The sequence below is a fragment of the Haemorhous mexicanus genome, chromosome 6 (genome assembly GCF_027477595.1).
Source record: "Haemorhous mexicanus isolate bHaeMex1 chromosome 6, bHaeMex1.pri, whole genome shotgun sequence".
Taxonomy (NCBI): domain Eukaryota; kingdom Metazoa; phylum Chordata; class Aves; order Passeriformes; family Fringillidae; genus Haemorhous; species Haemorhous mexicanus.
In genome coordinates, this window is record NC_082346.1 from 30,585,409 (window position 1) to 30,609,705 (window position 24,297).

General features: G+C 36.1%; 1 protein-coding gene across 11 annotated transcripts in view; it reads right to left on the reverse strand.

Annotated features, from left to right (window-relative positions):
* PCNX1 (pecanex 1) overlaps nucleotides 1-24,297 on the reverse strand; it is an 84,540-nt gene that overhangs the window by 20,112 nt on the left and 40,131 nt on the right. For 7 of the 11 annotated variants that reach the window (XM_059849640.1, XM_059849639.1, XM_059849642.1 and 4 more), the window contains 13 exons: nucleotides 20,825-20,915; nucleotides 19,101-19,158; nucleotides 16,754-16,971; nucleotides 15,514-15,667; nucleotides 14,742-14,774; nucleotides 13,530-13,701; nucleotides 9,884-9,994; nucleotides 9,337-9,428; nucleotides 7,944-8,053; nucleotides 6,218-6,323; nucleotides 4,356-4,448; nucleotides 2,701-2,851; nucleotides 986-1,127 (listed from right to left, as the gene is read on the reverse strand). In XM_059849640.1, coding sequence (XP_059705623.1) covers nucleotides 986-1,127; nucleotides 2,701-2,851; nucleotides 4,356-4,448; nucleotides 6,218-6,323; nucleotides 7,944-8,053; nucleotides 9,337-9,428; nucleotides 9,884-9,994; nucleotides 13,530-13,701; nucleotides 14,742-14,774; nucleotides 15,514-15,667; nucleotides 16,754-16,971; nucleotides 19,101-19,158; nucleotides 20,825-20,915 — 1,531 coding nt within the window. The remainder of the gene's footprint in view (nucleotides 1-985; nucleotides 1,128-2,700; nucleotides 2,852-4,355; nucleotides 4,449-6,217; nucleotides 6,324-7,943; nucleotides 8,054-9,336; nucleotides 9,429-9,883; nucleotides 9,995-13,529; nucleotides 13,702-14,741; nucleotides 14,775-15,513; nucleotides 15,668-16,753; nucleotides 16,972-19,100; nucleotides 19,159-20,824; nucleotides 20,916-24,297) is intronic. The other 4 variants (XM_059849641.1, XM_059849648.1, XM_059849646.1 and 1 more) reach the window with 3 other exon arrangements.

The following is a 24,297-nucleotide window of genomic DNA, read 5'->3' on the forward strand; positions in this document are numbered from 1 at the left end:
TTAATCATCAAGAGGATGTTAGTGAACACTGGATTATCATTTCCTGCATGACTATACTGCTCTAATTTCTATTGAGGGAACAGCAATTTTTTTCAGACATAGCAACTGACATATCAAAGGGTTATTAAAAAAAGAACCTAAAGTAACATAATGGCAACATTCCTCCCAAAGGTCTCATAGAGACTATGATAATGAGCCCAAAGCAAGAACTTACTAGATGCAAGGATTAAAATTAAGAAAGCCAAAAAAGCCACACATCATCCCATAAAATTAATCTAGCAACTTGCCTCCCAAAATATTTTGTTTAGTTTCAATATTTATACTCTTTTATTCTAAATAAATAGAATTTCAAATCCAAAAAAGACACCTGGTTACTGTTTCTTGGAGAAAAAAATGCAGGGCTTATTACTGAGCTATCATTTGCTGAGACAGTCATACACTGCTCAAGGGATTATAACTAAGACTCAATTTAAGAAACAGTGTGCAATTCCATCTGGATATGGATTATACTTAGGGGCTAGGAAGCCTGGGGAATTCCTTGATGAGAGAAGAAAGGGGCAGAGGGGCAGCACACTGGCACACCAACTCAGAGAACAAGTCTGAAATTTACACCTGATAAACTACCAGAACATATCGACACTATCTTGAACTTGCCATCTGGATAATCACATTATAGACTCTGTAGCTCAACAAACAAACTAATCGCAGTACTAGGTAATTCCACAACATGCCATCTTCACAGTACATGCTAGGAGTTGAATGATTTATCTTTGCAGGAGTATCCTGTTTAACAGTGTAATACTCAAATCAGTTTAAGTCAGCTTTATACAGGCTTTCAAATAAAAAAAAAGCTTTGATTATTCCTTGCCCTTCTCTTAAGACAATACCATTAAGGTGTTCTGTCTTCCCACTGACGCTAGAAGTCACTATTTAATTTCCCACCACAGCAGACATACTCAATGACTTAATAGCCTTTTCTACTTACTCAGTATCCAGTTTCTTTGGACTAGCAATATTCTTAGCGCTGCTACTAAGCTCATTGAGGACTATCAGTGGATAGATAACATTTTTCTCTACAAAAAGGAGCCAAATGTGAAGTTTCTCAAACCACATAACATGCGCAGCATCTGTCAAGATATATTAAAAAGAAGAAATCAGATGGCACTGTCAAATCAAAAAGATCTGGTTACAAAATAAAGACTCTTCATTCAATCAACTTGGAATAACTTTTCTTACAATGGACTTTGGTAGTTTTATTTAAGCAAAATAAAGAGAAGTTCCTGTCAGTAGCCCAGTAGAGTTTTTGCACTGTTCACACAAAAACAGAACATTTGGCAAGCTATTTGCTTACTGTACGCCGAAGGAAGGAAACTGGGTTCCACCTCTTCAATAATTTCAACATTGCTATTGATGAAACTGTTTGAAATTATGCCTTTTATCTCACACAAAAGGACGTTTTTCAACCTTATTCAATCTGAAGGACTCCTTACAACTGTACACTACAGAAGAGCCTATGTAACCTGCCAACACAAATGTCTGTCACTTGAGCAACTTCTTTTAAACTTCTACAAGAATTGTAAGGTGTGTTTCAAATTACTGCAAATTAAGATAAAAAAATTGTTCTACAATATAGGCTAGAAGATTTAATGTCAAAAGTTGTGGTAAACATTGATGCATACATAAAGGGCACCAACTGTAGCTTTTCTAGTTTTAGAGATTAAAGACTTAAAGCAAATAGTTGCACTTTTCACTTCTTCCAGATAAAGTCTGACACCATACTACAATTGCTATTCATATTTATCCATCTTTACACGCAGTCACTGGGAAAAAAAATCCCACAAGTTAGACATCAATGAAAAGACACACTGAATGGCTGCTACAAAGGTAGAAAGTTTGCAAATCAATTCTGATAATTCTCTGCTCCTGAAAGCAGCAGAATGCTCTCTTGTTTTGACAACTATTGAAAAGAAAAACCAAAATAGTTTCAGTTGCTTCCAAGGAAGTTTCGACAGGAGTTTCTTAAGTCTGCTGTTAACAATAAAAACATTCCAACAGCAAAGTTCCCACAATTGACCACAACATTTATCCATTCTGGAAAACTAATAAGCAGTGTAACTTCATTTTTTTTGCATCTCTGGGGAAAGATTCCATGAACACATACTTTAGCACAAGCTGCAAGCACATATCTATGCAGATCAAGTTGTAAGACGTGGTCCCTTGGTGTCTTCATCTATCAACTGACCACTCGCATTATTTTCTGTTGTTAAACATGTCAACAATACTATTAAAAACCAAACCAGTGCCAGTACGAAGTCTCCACCTGCACTTGCCACAGCTAATCCTCTAAAACATCTGAAAACTTGCTATGTTGAGGAAATGCATAGTGAAACACACTTGATCTTTATGAAAAATTATTGAGGCAATCACAAGCACAAACTCTGCCACTCAAGATTTTGAAGACTATGTTTTAATGGAACTGCTCTGAGATAATGTTAACACTCATATTATCACCATCAGTTAAGAGATACATAAAATGTCATGGAATCAAAGCATGAGGAACTGAGAAACAAATACATTTATAGATCAGATGTAATGAAATTCCAGTGGTGAGAAGAGTGAAGAGATTAAGTATATCAACAGGTAACGCAAGTTGGTCAGCAGCTACAGCAAGTTCAAGGAAGTGTTACAGACAATACTTACTCCGGACTTCAAACTGGTGGTATTCCTTGGTTTTCAGCAGCGGGTGAGAAAAGCAATGCCAAGGAAGCTGCTTTCGGAGTTGAGGCAGAACATAATGGGTCACAAAGCCCACCGTACCCACCAATGCATAGAGAACATAACTTAAAATAGGCTAAAAAGAAGAATCGAAGAAATTAAGATATGTGTTTTATAAAAAACCACAAAGTATTACTTTGCTTTATTACATGAGCAGATGCTCCTGCAATACTAACGCATCTCTTCATGAGAAACTGTACCACCAATTTTAAGATAAAACAAGAAACCCTGTGAGAAAAAAACCCCTTCATATCTAACAAATTTTCACTAAGCTGAAATGTACTTTCAAGTAAAAATAGTACAACAATCTTTTTTCACAGTCCATTGCTTCTGACCCATATGCATTTTATAAAGGTATTATTCTCTAAAGGCTGAACCCAATTTACATTTCTGTCTGCTAGATAAAAGGAGGTATAAGCAAATCATTAGTTTCACATTCACTTGAGAAGGTAAGAAGCCTCCCACAAGACCAATCCCTTCCACAGTAGTCACAAAATACTGTAAAATTAACAAAGGATGATAGTTGGATTTCACAATAATGCTTTCTACACATTAAAATTTTCTCTAAATTTCTACCTAAGTCTAGATAATTGCAAAACTAGGATTATATTATCTTGTCATAAGCTCTTGGTGAATTCCATAAAGCCCAAGTCTATTGAAATATACAACTGGTGAAGAGCATACAGCCAAGTCTCTCAAACATGGGGGAAACCAACATTCAGGTGAAGAGCTGAAATCCAGCCATACAATAATAGAAGGGATATTTTCCTCAGAAAGCAGAAGTACACATGCTTAAGTAATACACTTCACCATGAAGACATGAAATTACCTAAATGCATATGCTTTTTAAAATTAGTTTCTTACTTTAAGCAGCACGTATTCTAAAATACATGCCAGAAATTTTCATTTGCCTTACATAAGCTATTCATCAGCTAGTCAATGGTTCCATAATAGGAATACCAAAATAAGAAACTCAGTAACTGCAGCTCTTGAGGCAAAGGCTTTACTTAAATTGAAGCACAGGATCTAGTCCCATGCCATTACCATCAAGAGCCACATATACACATTAGAAGTACCCAAAGCACTAGCTACACTGACAAGTTAAAAACCGGAAACTCAAATGCTCTTTAAAGTCCTGTAAATAATCATTCCAGTAAAGGGGTAGTGCCCTATACTATAGTCTACAAAGAGCCATGCCAGCACCGAACTGCTGAGTCCAGGTTCAGCCCCTCACACTTTAAGTACCAAACATTTTAAACATTGTTGTAAAGTTTCACTTTTCCTTATTTCAAAACAATTCTGACACTATTTGAGATTGATGACTCAAAAGAGGGTGTTTTGTGTCAGAGGCTATAATAAAAATCTAAAATATAGGAAGAAACTAGGAAAGAGCTAAGGAAGATGATCTTTTGAGCACATCAAAGCGAAGACCTTCAGTCAGTCACGTACTTATCATGCTATAAGTTTAAATACCATCTAAAATTAGCCAGAAGACTTAGTGAACTACCAGAATACACTTTCTATTACTCCATAGTATTTGCATACAGAGGGCAAACTGAAGACAAGAGGTAATGTCTTACCTGTAAAACTGTAAATACTGTACTGACATGAATTGCAAAATAGAGGACACCAATGACTATACACACTATCAGGTCAGACTGCAATCGTTCACTCTGTGGAATCAAAATAAAATAATTTTAGAAAACACCAGTTTTGATTGACCTCTTAGAATCATCAAAGTTGGAAAATATCCCCAAGACAGAGTGCAACCTTTCAATGGCTCGTTAATATACTAATGCAGTAACAATGAAACTGATTAAAGATTTTTTAATTATGCAGGTGTTAACTACTTCCACTGAAGTTATTTGAAATTTCACAAGACAAACCTTACAGCTAAGACCATCAGTTCAGCTAAGTGAAAGAGAAAGACTCGTAGTGGGGCAGGACAAATCAATATATCAAATATATTCTCTAATCCTGGACTGTGAGGTGATGTAAGGGTCCCCTGATGAAAGCACTGGAAGGGACAATCAAACTTCCCCCTTATGATCTAAGAAGTGCTTAAACTACAGGGCAATTAAGAGCCCTGGAAGAGTGCTGCCAAGGCAGACCTACCAACCAGGTGAAACAACCAGCTCTTTAACCCTTTCCTGCCATCTTTGCAGAAGGGTACAGGATAGCTTTGGAATGACACCGAGGAACGAGTCTGAATTTTCCATTACTCCCAAACAACGAAAACAAGCCACTGATAACAGGCTCTGCCTCAAGACCAGTAATGCCAGACTCAGCCACAAGGGGGCAATGCGTACTTAGGGCGGCTGCAACTCGAAGCCTCAAGTGTAGACTTGTTCCCATCTGTAAAAACAGCATTAATATTTACAGCCCAGAAAAATCACTAAAGGATTATCTACTCCAAAATTGGCCAAATAATTACACACAGCAATTATTGCTGCAAAGCCTTAACTTCCTGGGCTACAACTTACTTTTTTTAAATCAGTTGTCCTGATTTTAAAAACCACAGTAAGAAAGACTATCAAAATCCTCAGCTCCTCTGCCCCCTTGGGGACTAACACAACAGTTTGAGAGCTAAAGAGGAACTTGCAGCTCCTACGGTAACTCTTTCCTGCTAAATCTTAAAAGAATTGCAGTTTCTCTGCTCTAAATATTTATTTGCACTTGCCACACACTGCACCTCATCATGCCTCTAACTGCTGTATTATGAAAATATACAGCTATACAGTTCAGCCTAAAGCTGAGCCCTACACAAAGCTAAATGAATATTCAACCTTCTTTTGTACAAGTTAAACATACTAAGCTTCTTAAGTCTCTTATTGCTACATTGTGTCAAAAAGAATATTGTTTAAATATTACTACTTCCATAAATATTTAGAGTGCTTTTGTACTAAAAATTCAAAGTAGTGTTTAAGTAAATGGAAAGGTTACATCTGCTTCCAAAGAAAGTAAGCAAAACAACTTAGACCACCCACACAAACCACAAAAAGCCCCCAAATACTTTCAATTTTTGATTTCCCCTTCTGGAACAGCAAGCACAAAGCTCTTCCTCACAATTATTAGAAACACTGAGTTAATATAGTTTTGCCACCATTAACTCTTTCCCACTAACTTCTACACAAAAGCAAGCATCATCTATTATTATCCATGAGATAAAAGAAGATTCAGTGATACTTCACTGAATCCACACTAGGGAACTCCAACTCTCTCTGCTTTTAAATAACTTAAAATTGCAATATCAGCATTACCCTCCTAAGTGGAGCACATGAGTTCAGCTGCAGATTGAAAGGAAATGCTGGGATATCCATTCTGACTAGAATCATGCTAGGTGACAAGTGTGATCTAAGCAAGATCTGGATGGATGCTATATAAACCAACACAAAGCAAATGCTTAAATGGAATTTTAAAAATAATAAAAAAGCCTACTTACCACAGAATTTCTAAGCTTCTCAGGTAAAGGATCTTTTACTTCAGACAGAGGATCTTCAGGGTTTTTGTCTTCAGAATTAGGAAAAAATTTTGATTGCACTAAAGAGCTTAAAAGAAAGACAAAAAATCCAACTGAAAAGCATGTATTGTTCTATGTGGTTTTATAATAATAACAAAGTCAGAAGTTCTCTTACAAATTGACCACAAAAAATTAATTTTGGCACATCAGTGCTTTCACATAGCTGAGCGAATTTACAGATATTTCAACTTTATAACATAATTATTTCTCTGTTGTACAGAACAGTGACTATTAAAGAACAGTAGCCAGATGTTCAAACTGCAGTTTCTCTAGTAGCAACATAGGAATAATTGAACAAAAACTGAATTTTAAGTGAAATTTAGCGTTCATGAAACAAAACTTAAACTCATAAATAACTGAACAGAAATGTGCAAAATTTGGAAGTAGTCTATTTGGCAATGCCATTTAAAAAACCATGAATTCTTTGGTTTAATTCAACAGCAACAACAAAAGAAACTTATTCTAGCCTGTTTAATGAATGAATTAATCTCACTGACCAAACTTTTAAATTCTTAGCAGGCGTTGCTGATACTGAAGCTCCAAAACCTTACACCTAAGCTTTCAGAAGCCCATGTGCAATGTTACTAGTCTTAACAAGCTGTCTCACAACCTCTCAGTGTGATTTTTCTTACAACACCCTACATAGTGTAGAAATACTATTTCATTTTATGGACAGGAAGATCACCACAGAATGAGCCCTAGATCTTCAAAGGAAATTACATATTGCAATGTATTACAATGCTTAACTGTGCCACAGTCAAACGTGACCATGCAGGCTTTAGTTTTTGCAAAGAACAAAAGAACAAGTAACCAGGGAAAAGAACCTCATATCAACTGAGCTAAGAGTAATTGGACACGGTTCAGTGGTCAACCCACAGATAAGAAATTTCCTCTGGTGTAAACACTCATAAATCATTAGTTCTGTTGTTCACAGAGGAGGTCCTTCACTATCTACCCCAAGCCAATATTTATCAAATTCAACAAACATTATGGCGACATTTAAATCCCAGTTTAAGTTCCGCCTCACCTAGGTATGTGGCTGAGCTTTTACTGGCTATTCTGGGGGGGCGTTTCTCCTACTGGAACTATTTTGTTTTACTTGCATCATTATTAACTGACTCAAACACCTCCAAGCATCAGATCTCTACTCCAGCACAGAATAACACGATTATCTGTTTCTGTATGCTATATGGGAATAGTCATCACGAAAATATATCCTTAGAATTTAGCCTATTTATTTGAACATGTGTTTGGAGCACACATTCAATATAAGAATACAACAACAAATGAAGTGGAAGTATTCAAGATGCCTTGAGCACCTCTTTAAACACAAAAAGGGTACATGTTATTACCAACAAACCCAGCAGCAGAAAGATGGCACCTGACTGACATTTTGGAGAACATCAGCAGGCAATTAAATCAGATTTTGGCATGTAAGTGATTTGCCAGAAGTCCCAAAAAAGGTCATTGTTAGAGAAGGAAATAGATGCAAAATGTGAGAATTTCTAACCATTGACCCAAGAATATACTATTTTTGATTAGGGCTGGCGAGTACAAGTTCAAACACTACTAAGTAGCAACACTATTTGTAGTTTATCCTTACAACTTGCTTCTTCATTGGGAAAGGGATACAAACTGAGTCACTTACAAAAGCACAGAAGGGTCACTGCTTTGTCTGCTGAGATGATACGATATTGCCACTAACAAACCACAAAATATGGAGAAGAGAACTGGAATATGCTGCCCATCCCAGGAATCCTGGAGACAGAAACAGAATGTTAATAAAAAGGAGACAAGGTACACACCACTTTACCTGACGTACAAGAATTATGTATATCACAGAGAACGGAGAAATTAACTACAACTCCACAAACATAAGCCAGGGCTTTTTGTACAAAAATATTGTTTCATTTTTAACCTATGTCTAACTATAGATCAGAAACTCTAGCAGAGTGTACATCCCTCAAGTCTACACCATCCTAATCATTAAATAGCCATTATTTCTTGTAACCCTTATGAAGCATTTCCTGCACTCCTTGAGACCACAGGCTATTAAGAGCTGTATTTAGTTACTTTTTAATTTTGAACATTACATGCATTCAACTCAAGATTTATTTTTTCTAATGTGCTGAATGTAGATCAAACAGTGGTTTTATTTGTGTTTTCCTGATCTGCACTGGATCTACAAAGATGAAAGAGTTATTCCTTGCTAAAGCTTGTTTGTCTTAGATGGATGTGTTTACCAAAGACTAATGGGACAAGTGCACAAATTCACAGAAAGCTAATGATGTCCTGCAGGTGACAGTATCATGGGAGTAACCCCTCTAGGAACTTTCTACTCTCTGTAATAAACTGGAAATTCAGCCAACTCTGAGTTGGATCCACACATGCTACAATTCATTGAAACTGAGCATGCCTGATTATTGACAAACACCTGAAATTAATAAACAGAACCAGCACCACACACCATACTGTTTTCAAACAACATTTCAAGCAAGAAAAACACAGTGGGTATGGGGGGATGCATGTGTGCTCCTTGGCCAGCTAACTCTTTAACTCTCCCCTTCAGATAGGCACATATCTTCACTTTGACACAACAAACTATTTCTTGGTTTCTTCTCAAATAAATATTAATTAGAAAACACTATTTCACTTTTGCAGCACCAGAAAAAAATACTTACACCCACCACTCTGAGAGGTTAACATACAACTACATGCAGACTCTGCTAGAAAAAAAGTCACTTGCATGATAGTTTCAAGAACTGATGTAGAATGGAAATGATGGTAAATGTCATGTGTTTTCAATAAAAAAAAAAAGCCCATCAGAGCAGGCACAAATCACACACCTTTTAAAAGCAAAAAAATCTGCTTTGTTCCTGCATTGCATCTCCTCTATTGACATCACAGCTGAGCAAGAATAAAACCCTAGTAAATCAAACTAATATTTCTAGTTAAGTAGTTGCATACTTTAATTACTTATTACAGAAGGAAACAGAGAACAAACCCCCAAACACGTTTACTGTGCATAAAGTTTTTCTCACCTTCAGGGCACCATAGCACAGTCCATACAACAATGCTACTGCCACAATACTACAGATAAAACTGTAAAGTGCTGCAAGCAGGCTTGTGGTAGCTGAATATCATAGAAATGAAAAGAAAAGAAAAAACATTGTTACCATCTGAAGTTAGAATACAAAATACTTTCTTTGTTTAAGGCATCAGTCCCCCTGGAAAAAAAGGCAATTCAAACCAGAGCAGCTACTTGTATTTTCTCCTACAAGTAATTTTTATTAAGTGAATTTTACATGGCTTTTATAATCTCCTTAGTTATTGAACAGCTTTACCATGGGAATAGTTAACTACAATACAAACCAGTTGAGGAAGAAGTGACAGACTAACTAGGACAGTAATTCTATTTCTCAATAATCAATCAGAAGACTTTTAGGCTTTTTAAAAACACAAATAAAGTATTCTACGTTTAGAGGGTAGGAATAAAAATAGTGTAACCAGTAAATTTTTAAACTAACATACTGATCTTGGCTGCTCCACATCTCATACTTTTGCCACTGAAAAAAACACAACACTCACCATTGCCACCAAAGACATGAATGTCCAGCTGTTCACAGAGATACATCACAAATGTATTCACCTGAGGCAGGAGACCAATGAAGAATACTATAGGGAAACATAGTGTAAACACTACAGAAAAAGAAAAGTTAAAGAAGTGGTGAATACGAAAAAACCAGCATGGTAAGATATTTTTCAGTTTAAGTTCTACGGTATCATACACCCCGTTTTAACTCAACATCACTGAAGTATTTCTATTACAAATTTTTAAGGAAAATATACTTTATGTAAAGTCCTACTTCAATGGCTCAGAACTGACTGAACACAGAGGTCATACAAATCAATAGTACTTTCCTTTTAATTGCTGTAGACATGGACACAAGCCAATTCAGGCTTTCCATTTTTATTTAGCAAAGATCAGCCAGGAGTATTTACAGATTAGACTTGTAAATTTTCACTCATTGCAAGTGAGACTTATTAAGCCTAACTGCCTGTCTGGAGTTGAAGGAGCAACCTAACACCAGCCACTCTGACACAAGGGAGGACAAGCACCCCACCTCCAGGTTTTCTGCTACTAATAGTATCTGACAATTTGACTCATTTTCCCACACCACTTCTGAACATTCTAATCTAAAAGAATGGGTTTTCTGTTTCCTTGGATTTTTTAATGAGAGCCGACAACTGCATGAATCATGAAAACGCCTGCAAATTACAGGATTTCAGAACACAAAGATAAATGTATGCCATCTAATTTCAATACAGAAAAGGGTTATGTCTCTACCTGTATATATAATTTTTTTTCCATCCTAAAGAATAAAAGATGCAGAAATAATCTTCTACGCATGTTCAGATACAGCAGTTCAGATCTAATTCACGTGCAACAGCCCATTAAAAGTTTTAAGTTCTAAGTTCTGAAGGATAGAAGGATCAAATAACAAAAATAACCCAAGCAGACACAATCTGGCAGTTTAGAGAGGATTTTCTACCATCTTCTTGACTTGCAGCTTCAGTGACCAAAAGAAGAAACAGACCTTAAAGTATGTTGTAAAGCACCACAAATCTCAAATTTAATTTTCTAATTTTAAATGCACAGAATAGTTGGACACTGAAGGACATCTCATGAGAAATATCTATAATGAGATAGATAATGAGAATCTGATTTTTTTCCCTACTCCATAGCAATGAAAAACAACAATATTATTCAAAACATGTAGGTTGCAAGCTGGGGAAAAACACTTAATCCTGTATTTTTTTTTACTGACACTAATTAGGAAATATAGGACTACAGACCAGCTCTTCAATACCTGAAGAAAATACTTTATCAGACTTCTCAAGTCAAACCTTTATTTCAAATTATTACTCAAGAAAGAAAACATAGAGGGCAAATACCGTGTTCTGTCACTGACAGGTTAAAAAGTTGTTCCCCAAAAGTCTGTAAGTCAAACTACCTTGGGCCCACTGGAAACAAAATTACTACACAGATCTGGGAATACACAATTTTTAAAGACTAGTCCAACAAAAATGCAATATTTATGATGCTTATACAATCTGTAACATCCTTGTTTTCTAACAGTGACCAATTAGGTGAAAAGATAAAATAATTATTATAAATGTGGAGTAGATGTAGAGCAACTGATCAAGTGCAATAGGTGGGACACAAAATAAAGCATGTATGCTAATCCTCACGTGTCTGTTGGCAAGGAGATAACATTTACATTATCTAAATGCAAAGTTCACCTTGCCCTGTACATGTTTCTTCCAGTAGCTTTGCCTGGGAACAGGAAAAAAGGCAGCTGAGATTTTTACCTACCAAAGTATGTTTGCTAGCAGCCAGCCTGGTCTGCAGTACACACAAAGCATTTTGAAACAGTGCTACAGCAACATTAAGAGCTGCTCCAAGGGCAAGTGTATCAGATGGGGGGTGGGGTGGGATGTGCAGTGCAGGTTAGTGGGGGGGGGGTTTTTTTTGTTTGGTGCTTTGTCATGTTGGTTTTGGGGGTTTTGTTTGGGTTTTTTATTGTTGGGGGAGTTGTTTTGTTCTTTTGGGTTTTTTTTTAATAGAATAAGCTGTTCTAGTAATCTGATTTTTTTAACTGGAAGAACTGATAAGAAATATAAACCACATACACTGCTGCAAGACACCCCAGAAAAACAGTAAAATATAAGGATCAAAACCCACTTAGAACTCTTGAACTAAGACGTTTTAAAAGCTAATGCCAAGATGGACATGGCCTGGTGAAAATGTCACCATATCTTTCAAAACTGGTAAAGATTCACTCTTCAGTGCTTTTAAAAAGTAGCTCACTTTCACAGGAGGACACACCACCTACATGTATATTTATGTATTATCTTATGGGGATATGGGTAAATGTTATAGCAATGACTCCACATGGTAGAAAAGGGAAGAAAATACTTCCAAAACTGACTGAGCACTATCAAGACAAATGAAGCTAGTTTTGTATATTGAATAAGCCAAAAGTATCTTCTATCTTCTTTTTTCATTACTGACACAGAATCAAGTATGCCACTACATGAAGGGAACCAAAGAATTTGTTCAAAAAGCACCTTTGAAAATGTCTGGACAATTTCTGTTCATAAATATGCAGCTTAGACATTTTCCCTCTGGGCATTTAAATCCAGAGTTATTAGCAGAGAAAGCTGAAGGTGGAAGCAGTATGAGGCATAAAATACAGCATGTTCCTAAAATCAAGTAATAAAAACAAATACCCAAGATGCTTGAGTCAGTAATTCTCATTAATAAATTAAAATTTTTAAAAAACCACACTGAGACCAAGTTTTCATTTCTCTTGGACAGAAGATGCTCTGGGGGCACGGAGATGTAACATTTAACTGTTGAAGTCTTTCACGGACAGGTATTCAGATATAACTAAAAAGCAACTGCATTCAGTTTAGATTAATTCTTACAGATTTTCTTACCCCACCTGAAGCAGGGATCCCTAGAAGATCACCCAAATAACTTTGCTCCATTAAAGCAATGCACAAAGTTCCCATGATAAGATGGCCTTCAAATGTTTATGTCTGTCTCTCTCCTTTCTATGGGCTCTGTTTGAGACTAGAGGGCTGTTATTATTTTCATAACAGCAGAAAGGATTGTTGTTTGTTTTTTGGGTTTTTTTGCATTAGGTTTAGGGGGGTAATGGAGTTAAATGTTATCAGTATTCTGAATGCACTGTGCAGCTCAGAAAACAATGAGATTAACTCAAAATGGAAATGCAGCTCAAAAATTGTATTTTTGGTATTGCTGATAGGCCTGTTCTGAGAAGAAGCACATTAAATAAGATTTAACCTGTATATAATGTTTTTTAAAATGGTGTCTGTACTGTTCTGCCCAATTGCTAAATCCAAATAACCTGACTTAAGAGAACTCCTACTCATTTGCCACAAGCCCCTCCAGAGAGTGTGAAAGAGTCCAAATCAAAACGTTTGTTTAACTACCGAGCAGCTAGGTCCTAGCTAAGGGTAGTGCACCTAGGTCCAAGTTAGATAAGCAAGTTCAAGGACAAGGGCTAAGACACTGCCTAATGAAAAATTTTAGTAGAGGGCCTCTCTGCCATTTGTTGCAGCAAAGCTACAGAAGGGGAAAATGTTCCCTTAAAGTTCTACTGTCATAAAGCAAACAATTCAAATCCATGAAAAAGCCACTCACCTATAACTAAGTCCCTGGCTGACAGCAGCAGCAATGGGTTGGTGAAAGCCATTCCATACAACCTGAACCTTGTTGTAGATATGTGTCTGCTGCCATAATCCAACAGCCAAATCAGACCACAACACAAACAGAAATATACAGGCCTACTATAGGCTATGATACGATTGTGACCCTGTTTAAAAAGAAACCACAAAAACACCAACATTTGTTCATTATTAGTAGATAAAGTAACTTTTACTCTTCTGCTACAGATACCCTCAGAATCAAAATTGATCACTGGTCATCAACTAATATACTGTGACTTCACTGTATCCTAAAGTTTTCTTCATAAAATCCTTAAAGCACTGCCTTGCAGTGATACCAGTCTGTGCTTTTTGTGGCTTTGGTACAACAAAGACACCACAGTTAGATTAAGTTAGACTAACCTATATATACCCTTAGTCTCAGCTATATTTTTTGCTATGTTGCTTGCAGTACTAAATGCTAGAGAAGCTCTGACTAGGCATTGTAAGCAATTGAGAATAAATCAATTTTAAGGAAAAAGGGATTAAAGTTTATTACTTAGATACTGCTTCTGCTGCATGGGGGGACAGAATCTCTATTGGTGTTTATCAAAATACAACTTCTAACACAAAATTAATGACTTGCTGCAGAGGAATAAAGCTTTTAAACATCTTATCTAGGACATAGAGGTAATATTTTGTCTTGGCAATCTAGCAGATGCACAACAGAATATAAACATATTGTGCAATACTAGAACATTAACATTTCCATGCTCAAACGTTAACGTTCACTAGAGCATTGCAAACTCAGCTTATTAGAGTGAAAAAATAAAGCAGTGTGCACACTAGGACAACTGCATGATCTACACGACTAAAACAGAAGATCAAAGCTGTGTCAGATCATACCAGCAGAAGAAATTACAACATTAAGAATACTTCTCAGTATAATTGCTAGAACAACAGACTCTTCAAAAAGCTTATCATGACAGGGCTCCCTAGCGAAAGCTAGGCTCAGAACAGGAGGACATGATTTGCTAAATACAAAGAGTAAGGCAGGTCCCTTCTCACACACTAAGACAACTACAAGCCTTTTGTGCCTTGTAAGAAGGAACACAGGAGAAATGCCAGAAAAATCACACCAAAATGATCAATTCTCTGTGGGAGTTCTGCATCTGCAGGGTTAGTACAGTGGCACATGCCCATGACTTACATGTCGGGGGGAAGAAGAATCTGGCTGAACGCTCTGAAACCAAAATAAAAAGAGGGAAGTTACCCAAACTACAGGTAAGTGTGTTCACGTCCCTACACACATCTTCTTGGCTGAAATTCTTTTAACAATATCTACAATTAATTGTACATTGTCAAGCCACATCACAGCCTTTAAACAGCACAATATTGTAAACCATTACATCTACTTAAAGACTAGATGTCTATAAAAAAAATCTTTAAAAATCCCCAAGTCCCTTATTTTCAGGACTTTTACTGATTTTCAACAGGATTAGGAACTTTAATTTTAAATCTAATTTCCATCCTAATTGTCAAATCAAAAAATAATCATTCTTAGATTACAATAAACCATTATCAGTCTAACAAAAATTAATTCTCTGATTAAAAATATGTTTAGATATAATTGCCTCCTATGAATGCTCTGAGGTATAGACACTACAGAAAATTAAAACCCAAACCAATAAAACTTCAAGTTCAGTTTGTAGTTGGTTTTCAACATGCAAGAATGTGCTCCTCTTCACGCACCAAAAAAATGCATGAGAACAACAAATAAAGGATTGTTTAACAAGCATATGTAGAACCATTCTAGTGATGTGACCTTGCATTACCATCTATCAAGTTTCTCATTAGTCCAATTTACTCATTACTTTATAATAGATAAGCATGCACATTTTTCCTTAGAGGCCTAACTAACCTGCAACACCCAATTGGATTTATTTCTATTCTTTGCAGAAAGTAAAGAGAAATTAAAGTACCTTCAACAGTGAGTACTGGCAACTGGCTATTACCAGGCAAAACTGGAAGACCCAAATATCCTTGAAAAAGCCCTCTATAAGAAGTACAGAGCCCAGAAATGCAACTAGAATAGCTAGGATGACAGCTAATACGTTTTCAAGGATCTCACGATTCCTGTTTTAAAGGGAGAGAAAAAAAAAGAAAAAAAAGGAATTTAAAGCTAACCATGTCTAGAAAAAGCTGCAAAAGAGCAGTCAGAGTCAAAAATTAACAGGGGTTATGATACTGGTAGCAAAGTAGTTAAGAATAAATTTGAACTTTCATAGTCTACTTGCACACTGTCCTTTAGCAAAGCTAGGAGCTACCAGGATTTCAATGACAGCTGAAAGCAGTCAGTGTCTTTGTATCTTATGGAATTTTACTTTAAACAGCAGAAGATAACTTCAGAAGATAATTTTAGAAATAAGTCAAATGTTCCACCAGAAGCACGGTCTGTAACATAAATCTATATTCAAAGCCCATCCAAGATGATCATAAGCCTAAAAAAAAAACCACAAATATGGTAACTTACCTGTATATATCATCTGTCATTCATGATTTTCTAATGAAGAAACTAAAAATACTCTTGCTTGAGTAAGATATGCCAAGTGGAATACAGATAATTCCTTATGATATTGCTAGTGCTTTGGAACAGAGTTATGAGTATTCCTCCCTGGACAGCATCACTACTATCCTGTTTATTTCAAGGAGGTTCATTACCAAAAAATAAATACTCTACATATTCCAAAAGCTGGTAACTGGAGGTAACATTTTATTCCTCTAGGTAAATGTACAGGGACAAGAAGTCAAGTATTAAACGACTCTTTGAAAAAATGCTCTGGAACAGCAAGCCAATTCTTTCTGTTTACCAAAAGACTTAAGTGCATGCCAGGATGTAGACCCTTTAATTAATATTTGGAGAATACCATACTCTAGCTTTAAAGATTGGCAATGAATCTTTCTACTATTTGATCATTCAAATATGTTATTGCTCCATGCAGGCAAAGTGGAGGTTGCTTTCCTTTTTCCTTTTTTGATTGCTACAGAAGAAAATTAGAGTAGCCTCCATTATTTTAGAAAAACTACATTCAGTATTATTCTTTCATTTTTCAGAGTACAGTAAATAAGTATAATTCTCTAAGGATAATTTTATCTATATTACAGTTTAGCAACTGTTTTCATCTTTGCTTTCTGAGGTCTGGCAACATACAAGGATCTCACCTATCAAATAAAGCCAGAAGAGTTAATCTATCAAAATTGATGCTAATCCAAAGTTTAGGCAGGATCCAAAAGCGATAGTACTGCTTGACTTTTTGAGCTGCTTCCTCTTGAGGCTGCATGTGGTCCTGAAGGTCAGGGCTCAGGTCAATATCTTGCTGCTCCAACAGATCTGTATCCATTGTTAGCAGCCTGTTCAACCTGATCTGAGGAAGAGAAAGCTAAAAGAAAGTTAGTATTAACAAAAACTCCTTTATATCAAATCACTGTATATATACCGAAAATTGCTTTGAAGAAAATTGCTAGAAATCTTTAGTTTCACTTTTGAGGAACTACATGTAAAGCACTGTCACAGGCTTCTACTTACTGTTTCTGTCCTTATCACAGCACATGAATAGGACTAGCTGTAATAACAGTTGGCATACAACAACTCTTTGGCATTTCAGCATATGCCTTATTTCAAATGAATGCATCTTCCAAGCACATTATCCCATTTACTCTGAAAACTTCAAATTTGAAGGCAAGTAAACTGATACATGGACAACATACACTACAAAAAGAATCCAATTATTAATTTAAATAAATTACAACACTTTTCTTATAGTCAGCTAGTCTGCATGCAAACCCATGCTGAATGGTTCTTTTTGCATGACAAAGCAACATACTCATGCACCAGCAGTCAAATTCAAAAAACTCACTCAATCCAGAATACACTCAGAAATGAACCAAAGAAAAAGCTCTGCCCTAAACAGTCAAGTACTATTTACGACTATTACTTATTTTGTTGTTTGTTTAGAGTTTTCATGAAAATCACAGTAATACGAACAATCATGAAAGATACCTAAGGAGAGTACTCAATGCTAAGAAGATACTATAGTACATATTGTATAGTCTAATCCAGTTTCTAACAGGCCAAGAAACATCCTGACATACTGCCCTTTATTCTTCGGCAATATAATTGTTAAAATGTTCTTTAATGAAAGACCTTCACAAATGTGTAAAGCAAAGAGTAAAACTTCAATATTCATGCCACCTTCAAGTGTCAAAACTACAAGTCTAGTGTTTAGAGGGGCTTTTTCCCTACAATCATCTAAGTTTAACATTGGATTTCTTGATTTATAGAATTTTTGTCATCACTCCTTAAATCATCAGTGTACTTTACTTAACTATGCTTAGCCAGCTTCTCCTTCCTAGAAAAATACTAATGAAAAAACAAGCAGGAACACTCCCTTTGTAAAGGCATTTAAAAAACACAAACCATACTATTTAAGGTAAGCTGTGTCAGAAAACAGATCCTTTTTTGCCAATTTTTTAAAAACGTAGTTTCTTAAAAGGTAGAATCAGCATAACATTCATGGCACTAACAATAAATTTCAGTGGAAATTTCCATTTAGGTGCATGGGCTGAGCTTGTACAGTCATAAATGGGCTTGAAACAGAATCATTCCCTCCAAGAGGGCTACGCTGGCAAACCAAAAGCACAGAAGAGGTAGTGCAGCCTCTTCTCTAAAGGCTACATGTTTGAGGGGGACTGAAAAGCAAAGCAAGTTCCTCTAGCAGACACCAAGTTCAAAAAGCATGTTCTTGATCAAAAGCATGGTCAGGCAAACGGAGGTCTCTCGCTCCTCTGCCAAGTCCTAAAGCTGTATTTCATTTTCTCTCTTGATTACATCATTAGGTACTTCAACATACTTCTCTTTGGTTTGCTAGCTTAAGAATCATGCCCATTTGCACTGTTTTCAGAAGATAATATGACTTGCTAATCAAAGAGTACAGGTGTGCCTGGGCTTGAAAATAGCACAAAAGCTTCCAGATCATAAAAGTAAGGAATTATAAAGCTATTTGAAGTATGAAACAGTGTAAGCCTCTGCCTTGTTTTGCCAGCCACTTCTCACATATAATGGTAAATTTTGTACAGCAGACTCCAATGACAGATTTCTAAATTCCTTTCAGGGAAATTACTCAAGTGAAGTTTCTTTTGGTCAGAACACAGTATTTAGTCTTTCTGCTGCCTGCTAACCTCATTAACACACAAAAGGAAAACTGTCCAAATTGTACACATTATCTTTGGAAACTTTTACAAGGTATCTTAGAACAATTTCTATGAGTGTTTTTAAATCACTAGGTTTTAGATCAGAAGAAACCAACTAAGTTTAAAAGTGGTATGCAAGAAGATTAATTTCTATGTATATATGAAGACACTACAAAACTAAATACTTTCTCTTCATTAATCCAGACAAAATTCTTTCATAAGAACAGAGAACTACCATACAGAACAATTTATCAGTGCTATTAAGTTGGATAGTCTTCTGATTCTTTGCATGCTTTAAAAATAAGTAAGAAAAACTTACTAGATCATGTGGATAAAAGCGAACTGAGGTAGAACTCGATACGTGAGAGTCCGTGTCACTATAAGAACAGGGAAAATACTTCAGATTATAAACTACATTTTATTTCAACAGGTCACTCTAATTTTCTAGTGTCCCAAATTAATTTTGATACCTTGTGAATTTTATCTAAATATCTTTAAGTTTTTCCTTCAGTCACGTATTATAAATGCAAGTAGCCACTTAGTCTTATGTACTGTGGTACACTCCACAGCTATAGTAAGCCAGGAGACTCTTTAATCTTAGACTTCACATATTCTCAACACCCAGTCCCTAAATCATCTAAAAAGAGCTACAATGATAGCCATTATTCCACTTGAAAAACAAAAATTTTATAAGCTGTTAGCTACTAATTGGTAAAGATACATCACATCTCTAAAGAAGTGCAGAGGCTGCTAGGTGGTCACATGCAGTTTCTCATAATTCTATATTGTTTTTATCAAGATCCTAGAACTCCCAAAAATAGTACATACTTAGCACAAGTGAACTACTTAAACTGCTTTTGAAAAACCTAAAGTTAAACCTCTGGTAAGAAGAGCAAAATTACTTTGCAATTTCCATTCATTAGAGATGAAGAGAAATTTCTCTTACTGTATGAGAGTCCATATCCAACCATTGCTTTTTTCCCCAATTTTGGATAGCTTTTGGATGTTTGTTTTCCATGTAAATCACATGGTTGTAAGACTTGTATCAAATTTATGCAACTTTCCTTCAGTTCCTTGCCTTAAGATAAAAACATTCTTTGTTATCAACTTTACTTCACTCAAACTCAATTATTCTCTATAGTCGAGATCTGATTATCTGAAGTGGCCAGTTTGTTCCTTCCATTAGCACATTCAACTTCATAACAGCAGCCATCAGCAAAGCCATTGCATCTGGAACATGCAAGCAGTAGAGGCAGGGACTGGCAGCTTTGTGGAAGGAATCCAGAACTTTTTGTCAAAGTTCAATTCTACAAAAGGCACTTGCATACTCTCACAAGAAAGATTTGAAGATGGGATGTTTTATATTCATTACTCCATAATTCCAAGATCTATACATGTGGTAGGAATTATAGCATTCAGCATGGCGCAATAGCTTCAGAGCAATTCTACAGAGTGAAGTAGATTGGGGGCAGGTGGGAAGCCAGAGGAGGTTTTGGGTTGCTTTTCCTTCTTCTGCCTCCTATCCCTTCAGAGAAAGAAAGGGCATCTTTCCAACAGCAGATGAACTTTCCAATATGTAGTTGGCTATTTCAGCTGCAAGTCAAATTTTAATCTCAGGCACGTTAACACTTCCATTTACTGTTTGATGCCATCTATGAATTTGAGAATAAATTTATCAGTTTACAACTGCTTCACAACTGAAGTTCAATAGCCATTATGGTCAACAGCCACCTAACTTTCTCAAAAATGGGTTAAATTCTTTGACAAAGACTTTCTATAAGCCAACAAAAAATGCATTTGTCAAGTTCTCAGTTTGTAAGTGTATTGCTTAAAGCTAATAGCAGTACTCACTTTCTGAGATAATATTTAATTTAATGTCATCTTCTAGTAAAAATCACTTGGGTCACAAAAGTAAAAGTATATGGTTAACACATTGTATTGATCTTTTTGGTAGTCCATTCTAAATAACCTTTAAAAATTAAAATAAAATATTGGATTGCAGTAAGACAAGAATCATCACTCTTGACTGGCCTTCACACACACCAGATGTTGGATGCTCTTCTTGCAGCTGGCTCAAAGTTCACAAGCGACATGTCGCAGCCCCCTGTCTCGTAGAGCGTAGAACTGAACTTACCTATTAAAGAAAAGGTCAAAAGCAGGTCAAAATTTCCTCATGTTTCATCCCACTGGCAGCAACTTCTATTCATGAACTTACTAAAGAGATCAGTTCAGACATCTGAATTTACATCAGTGTCAAAATACAAAATGTGATTACTCATGAACGTGTCACCAGTGCAGACATTAGCTACACAGCTGTCTTTCGTAGCATTTTACGTAACATATATACTGTAACTGCAGTACTGAATTAAAGAGTTTGTATTTATAAGATGCCACCATTAACACAACAGAAGGACAGTGTAAGCCTTTTCTTCCCCTTAGAGAATTACCACACGAAAAGTTTGCAGTGACCAGTTTCTTCAGTTCTTTCCCACCCCCAACAGCACCATCAATAAATCATTCACTATCAGCATCTAAGAACATTTAGCTACAGCAGTGATAACCCAAGTATCCTGAATAAAATTCTTTTGAGACACCCACGTCTATTTGAAAAGAAACACAGAGACTGAAAGAAGTGGCCAGAGATGCTTCATAAAGTAACTTAGGAAACTCAAAAAAGGAATGTGTGGCAGAGATTTATTCTACAAGCTAGAAAAAAATGCTTCAGTGTAAGAACAACAGACTGCAAACTAATCTCTTACATAAACTTCTTAGTCCACTTGGACTTACTTCCAAAATACATAATTTTAAAAAGTAGCCGAAGATTATAACTCAAAAGATAAACTACCTTACTCAAATATGGCGTTTTCACAGTACCCTCCTCCCAACACTGGCCTGATCAGAGAGATAAGCATTCTAATGTTCCCTGAAGGCCAGGTTCAATATATTTCAGCTCCAAACGCAGGGAACCTGATTTTGAAGCTGATCTCATATTAAATGATCGGCCAACTTCTCCATCTCTTCTAACTAAAAACCTTTATTAAGTCATGATGCAAACCATGCAATATTCCAATATTAGCTTATATAAACAAAAGAAAAAATCCCACTTGGGAGCATGTGAAGCAAAACTGTATAGACCTTTCAGCTGTATGTCTTGCAGCTTTTCCTTCTGCTGATACAAGATACCAAGCAGTCCCTCCAAAAATACCTAACAAAATCAGAACTTCCAATATTTCCCATTTCTGTGAGAGCACAACCTGCTAATACCATGGATTTTGAATTTTTTTTAAACACAATATAATCCTGCAGCAGTTTCTCTTCAGACCCACAGACATTTAAGTTTGATTCAGAAGCATTTGAATCTTTGCAGGTTAAATTCATCAAACTAGATGCTTAAAACCAGTGAAACAAAGAAAAAGAACAGGTATATTGAAATATCTGCATAAAGCTTTCTACCCTCAGAGGGAGCACTTCAGACCAACCAGGGAAATATCACAGCTGTGCTCAGAGCCACCACTGTGACAAGACAGTCCCCTATATAGCTCAGGAGGCACAAACAGCATGCACAGCAGCTCTCTCTCAATATTCAGTGACATCTGCCACAGGCATAAGTACAAAGCTCACTTGCTAGGGCTTTTTCCTCATTGGATAAGATTTTAATGAAGTGCTTTAGCTGGTTAACATTTGGTTTTTCAAAGCAGTGTGTAGTACACAGTGAATACTGAAGCTTAAAATTTAAACTAGTAGATAACATGAGGAATCTTTCCAAAACTAATAAAACCCCTTGGTTACAAAGGTATATTTATTAACTGCATCAATAAAAGAATTTCAAGAGCAAACATGAAGATACTGGACAATACAAATACACTACAGGCTCTATTCAGGACAAAAATGTGCATTAATTATTATGGAAAAATCTCCTCGGCAAGCAGCCCTTAAAAAAAAAAGGGTGTCTGGGCTAAATTCTTCATGGTTTTGCATTACTGAATAGAGATCCTGGAATTTAAACTTTTAACTTAATGAAATTCTAGTCACAGAAGTTAGAATATACTACTTGGGCATACAACTTTCCCTTCCCTTGGGCTGAGGAAAACACATCAGGTATTTATTTCAGGGGAAGTTTACTGAACTATTACACTTTTTCGTATCTACAGCTCCCTGTCACCCAACCTATCTTTGAATCTATCAAAATTTACTGCATTCATGTTGCTGCTGAAAGTACTGCACTGCTGCAGTGGGATATAACAAAACTGATTAATAGAGGCCGCAAACAAACAGAACATTTAATTCCATTGTTTATACACAAACTACAAAATGGACTCAGGATATGTCATGCTTGCAATTCACCCACCTATTTAAAGAGGCTTTCCACTGAAGGTTAGCTCCCTGGAAAGCACAGCACAGCTTCTCATTAATACAATCTTTTTCTGCCCCCTTTTTTCTTTTTTTTTTTGCTGTTTTTGATTTGGTTTGGTTTTGTTCCTGTCTTTCTGCTGGGGTTTTTTGGTTGGTTTAAATAAAAAGATTTTGCAGAAAAGTCTCAACTCATCTCAGTAGAAAACTTGACAGCACTGTTCACTGCTGTTTGTGACACAAACTCCAAAGTCTGACCACAGAGAATAAAATGAGCTCCAAAATCCTTAATTTTTAAACTCTGAGATAGGAACAGCTTCCTCACAGTACATACATGCTAACGAAGAATTTCAATACTCAAGATTCAATACATATGGATATACCTAGCATTTTTTATTTACAATTTTTATTTACTCTAGTGACTTTTTCCAATTCCTGTTTCCACAGCATTCTCTGTGGGATACTTGGAACAGCACCACATTGAATAAGCTTAAGAATGTATTTTCTCTCTCTAAAGCCTGTAGTTTTATCAAGCTGTGAACAAATGGAAGACTCCAAACACTATGTTGCAAATCAAGAAATATGATCAATTGCATGTCTGCTCAGTCAACATAAATGTCTAACTTCTCTGCACACAAACACAAAAAAAATGGAGATCTGTAAGTTCTTAGCAAATTAAAGTAAACCAAAAATATTCTATTTGGACCAGGTTACAATAATAAACCAAGACACTGTGATACTCAAGCACACAAATCCAAAATACATCTTCATTCTGACATGAAGAGAAGATAAACGTGTGCTCTTTGAAGCAAGTTTCCTTGTTCCAAAAGACCAAAATATCTCATCACCACATCCAGAGACAACCACGTAACAGTTCACACTGTACAAACTCATATTCCCACAGTTAAAGGCATCAACCGACAATAGCAACAGGCTGACGAGCTTACACAGACAAAACCTGGAAGACTTAAGTGGCTCATGATTTAACTAAAATGTTGCTCTGATGGTTTTCTCAGCTAAGTTATCTTCATTGTGCTTCCCAGTTTTACATCCAATTCATACCACTTTTTTTCAAACTGCTCAGACCAGCTGACATGCAAAGGCTTACTGACATGATGAAATTACACCATAATTAGATCAAGAAATATTTGTCTACTGCTTCAGTC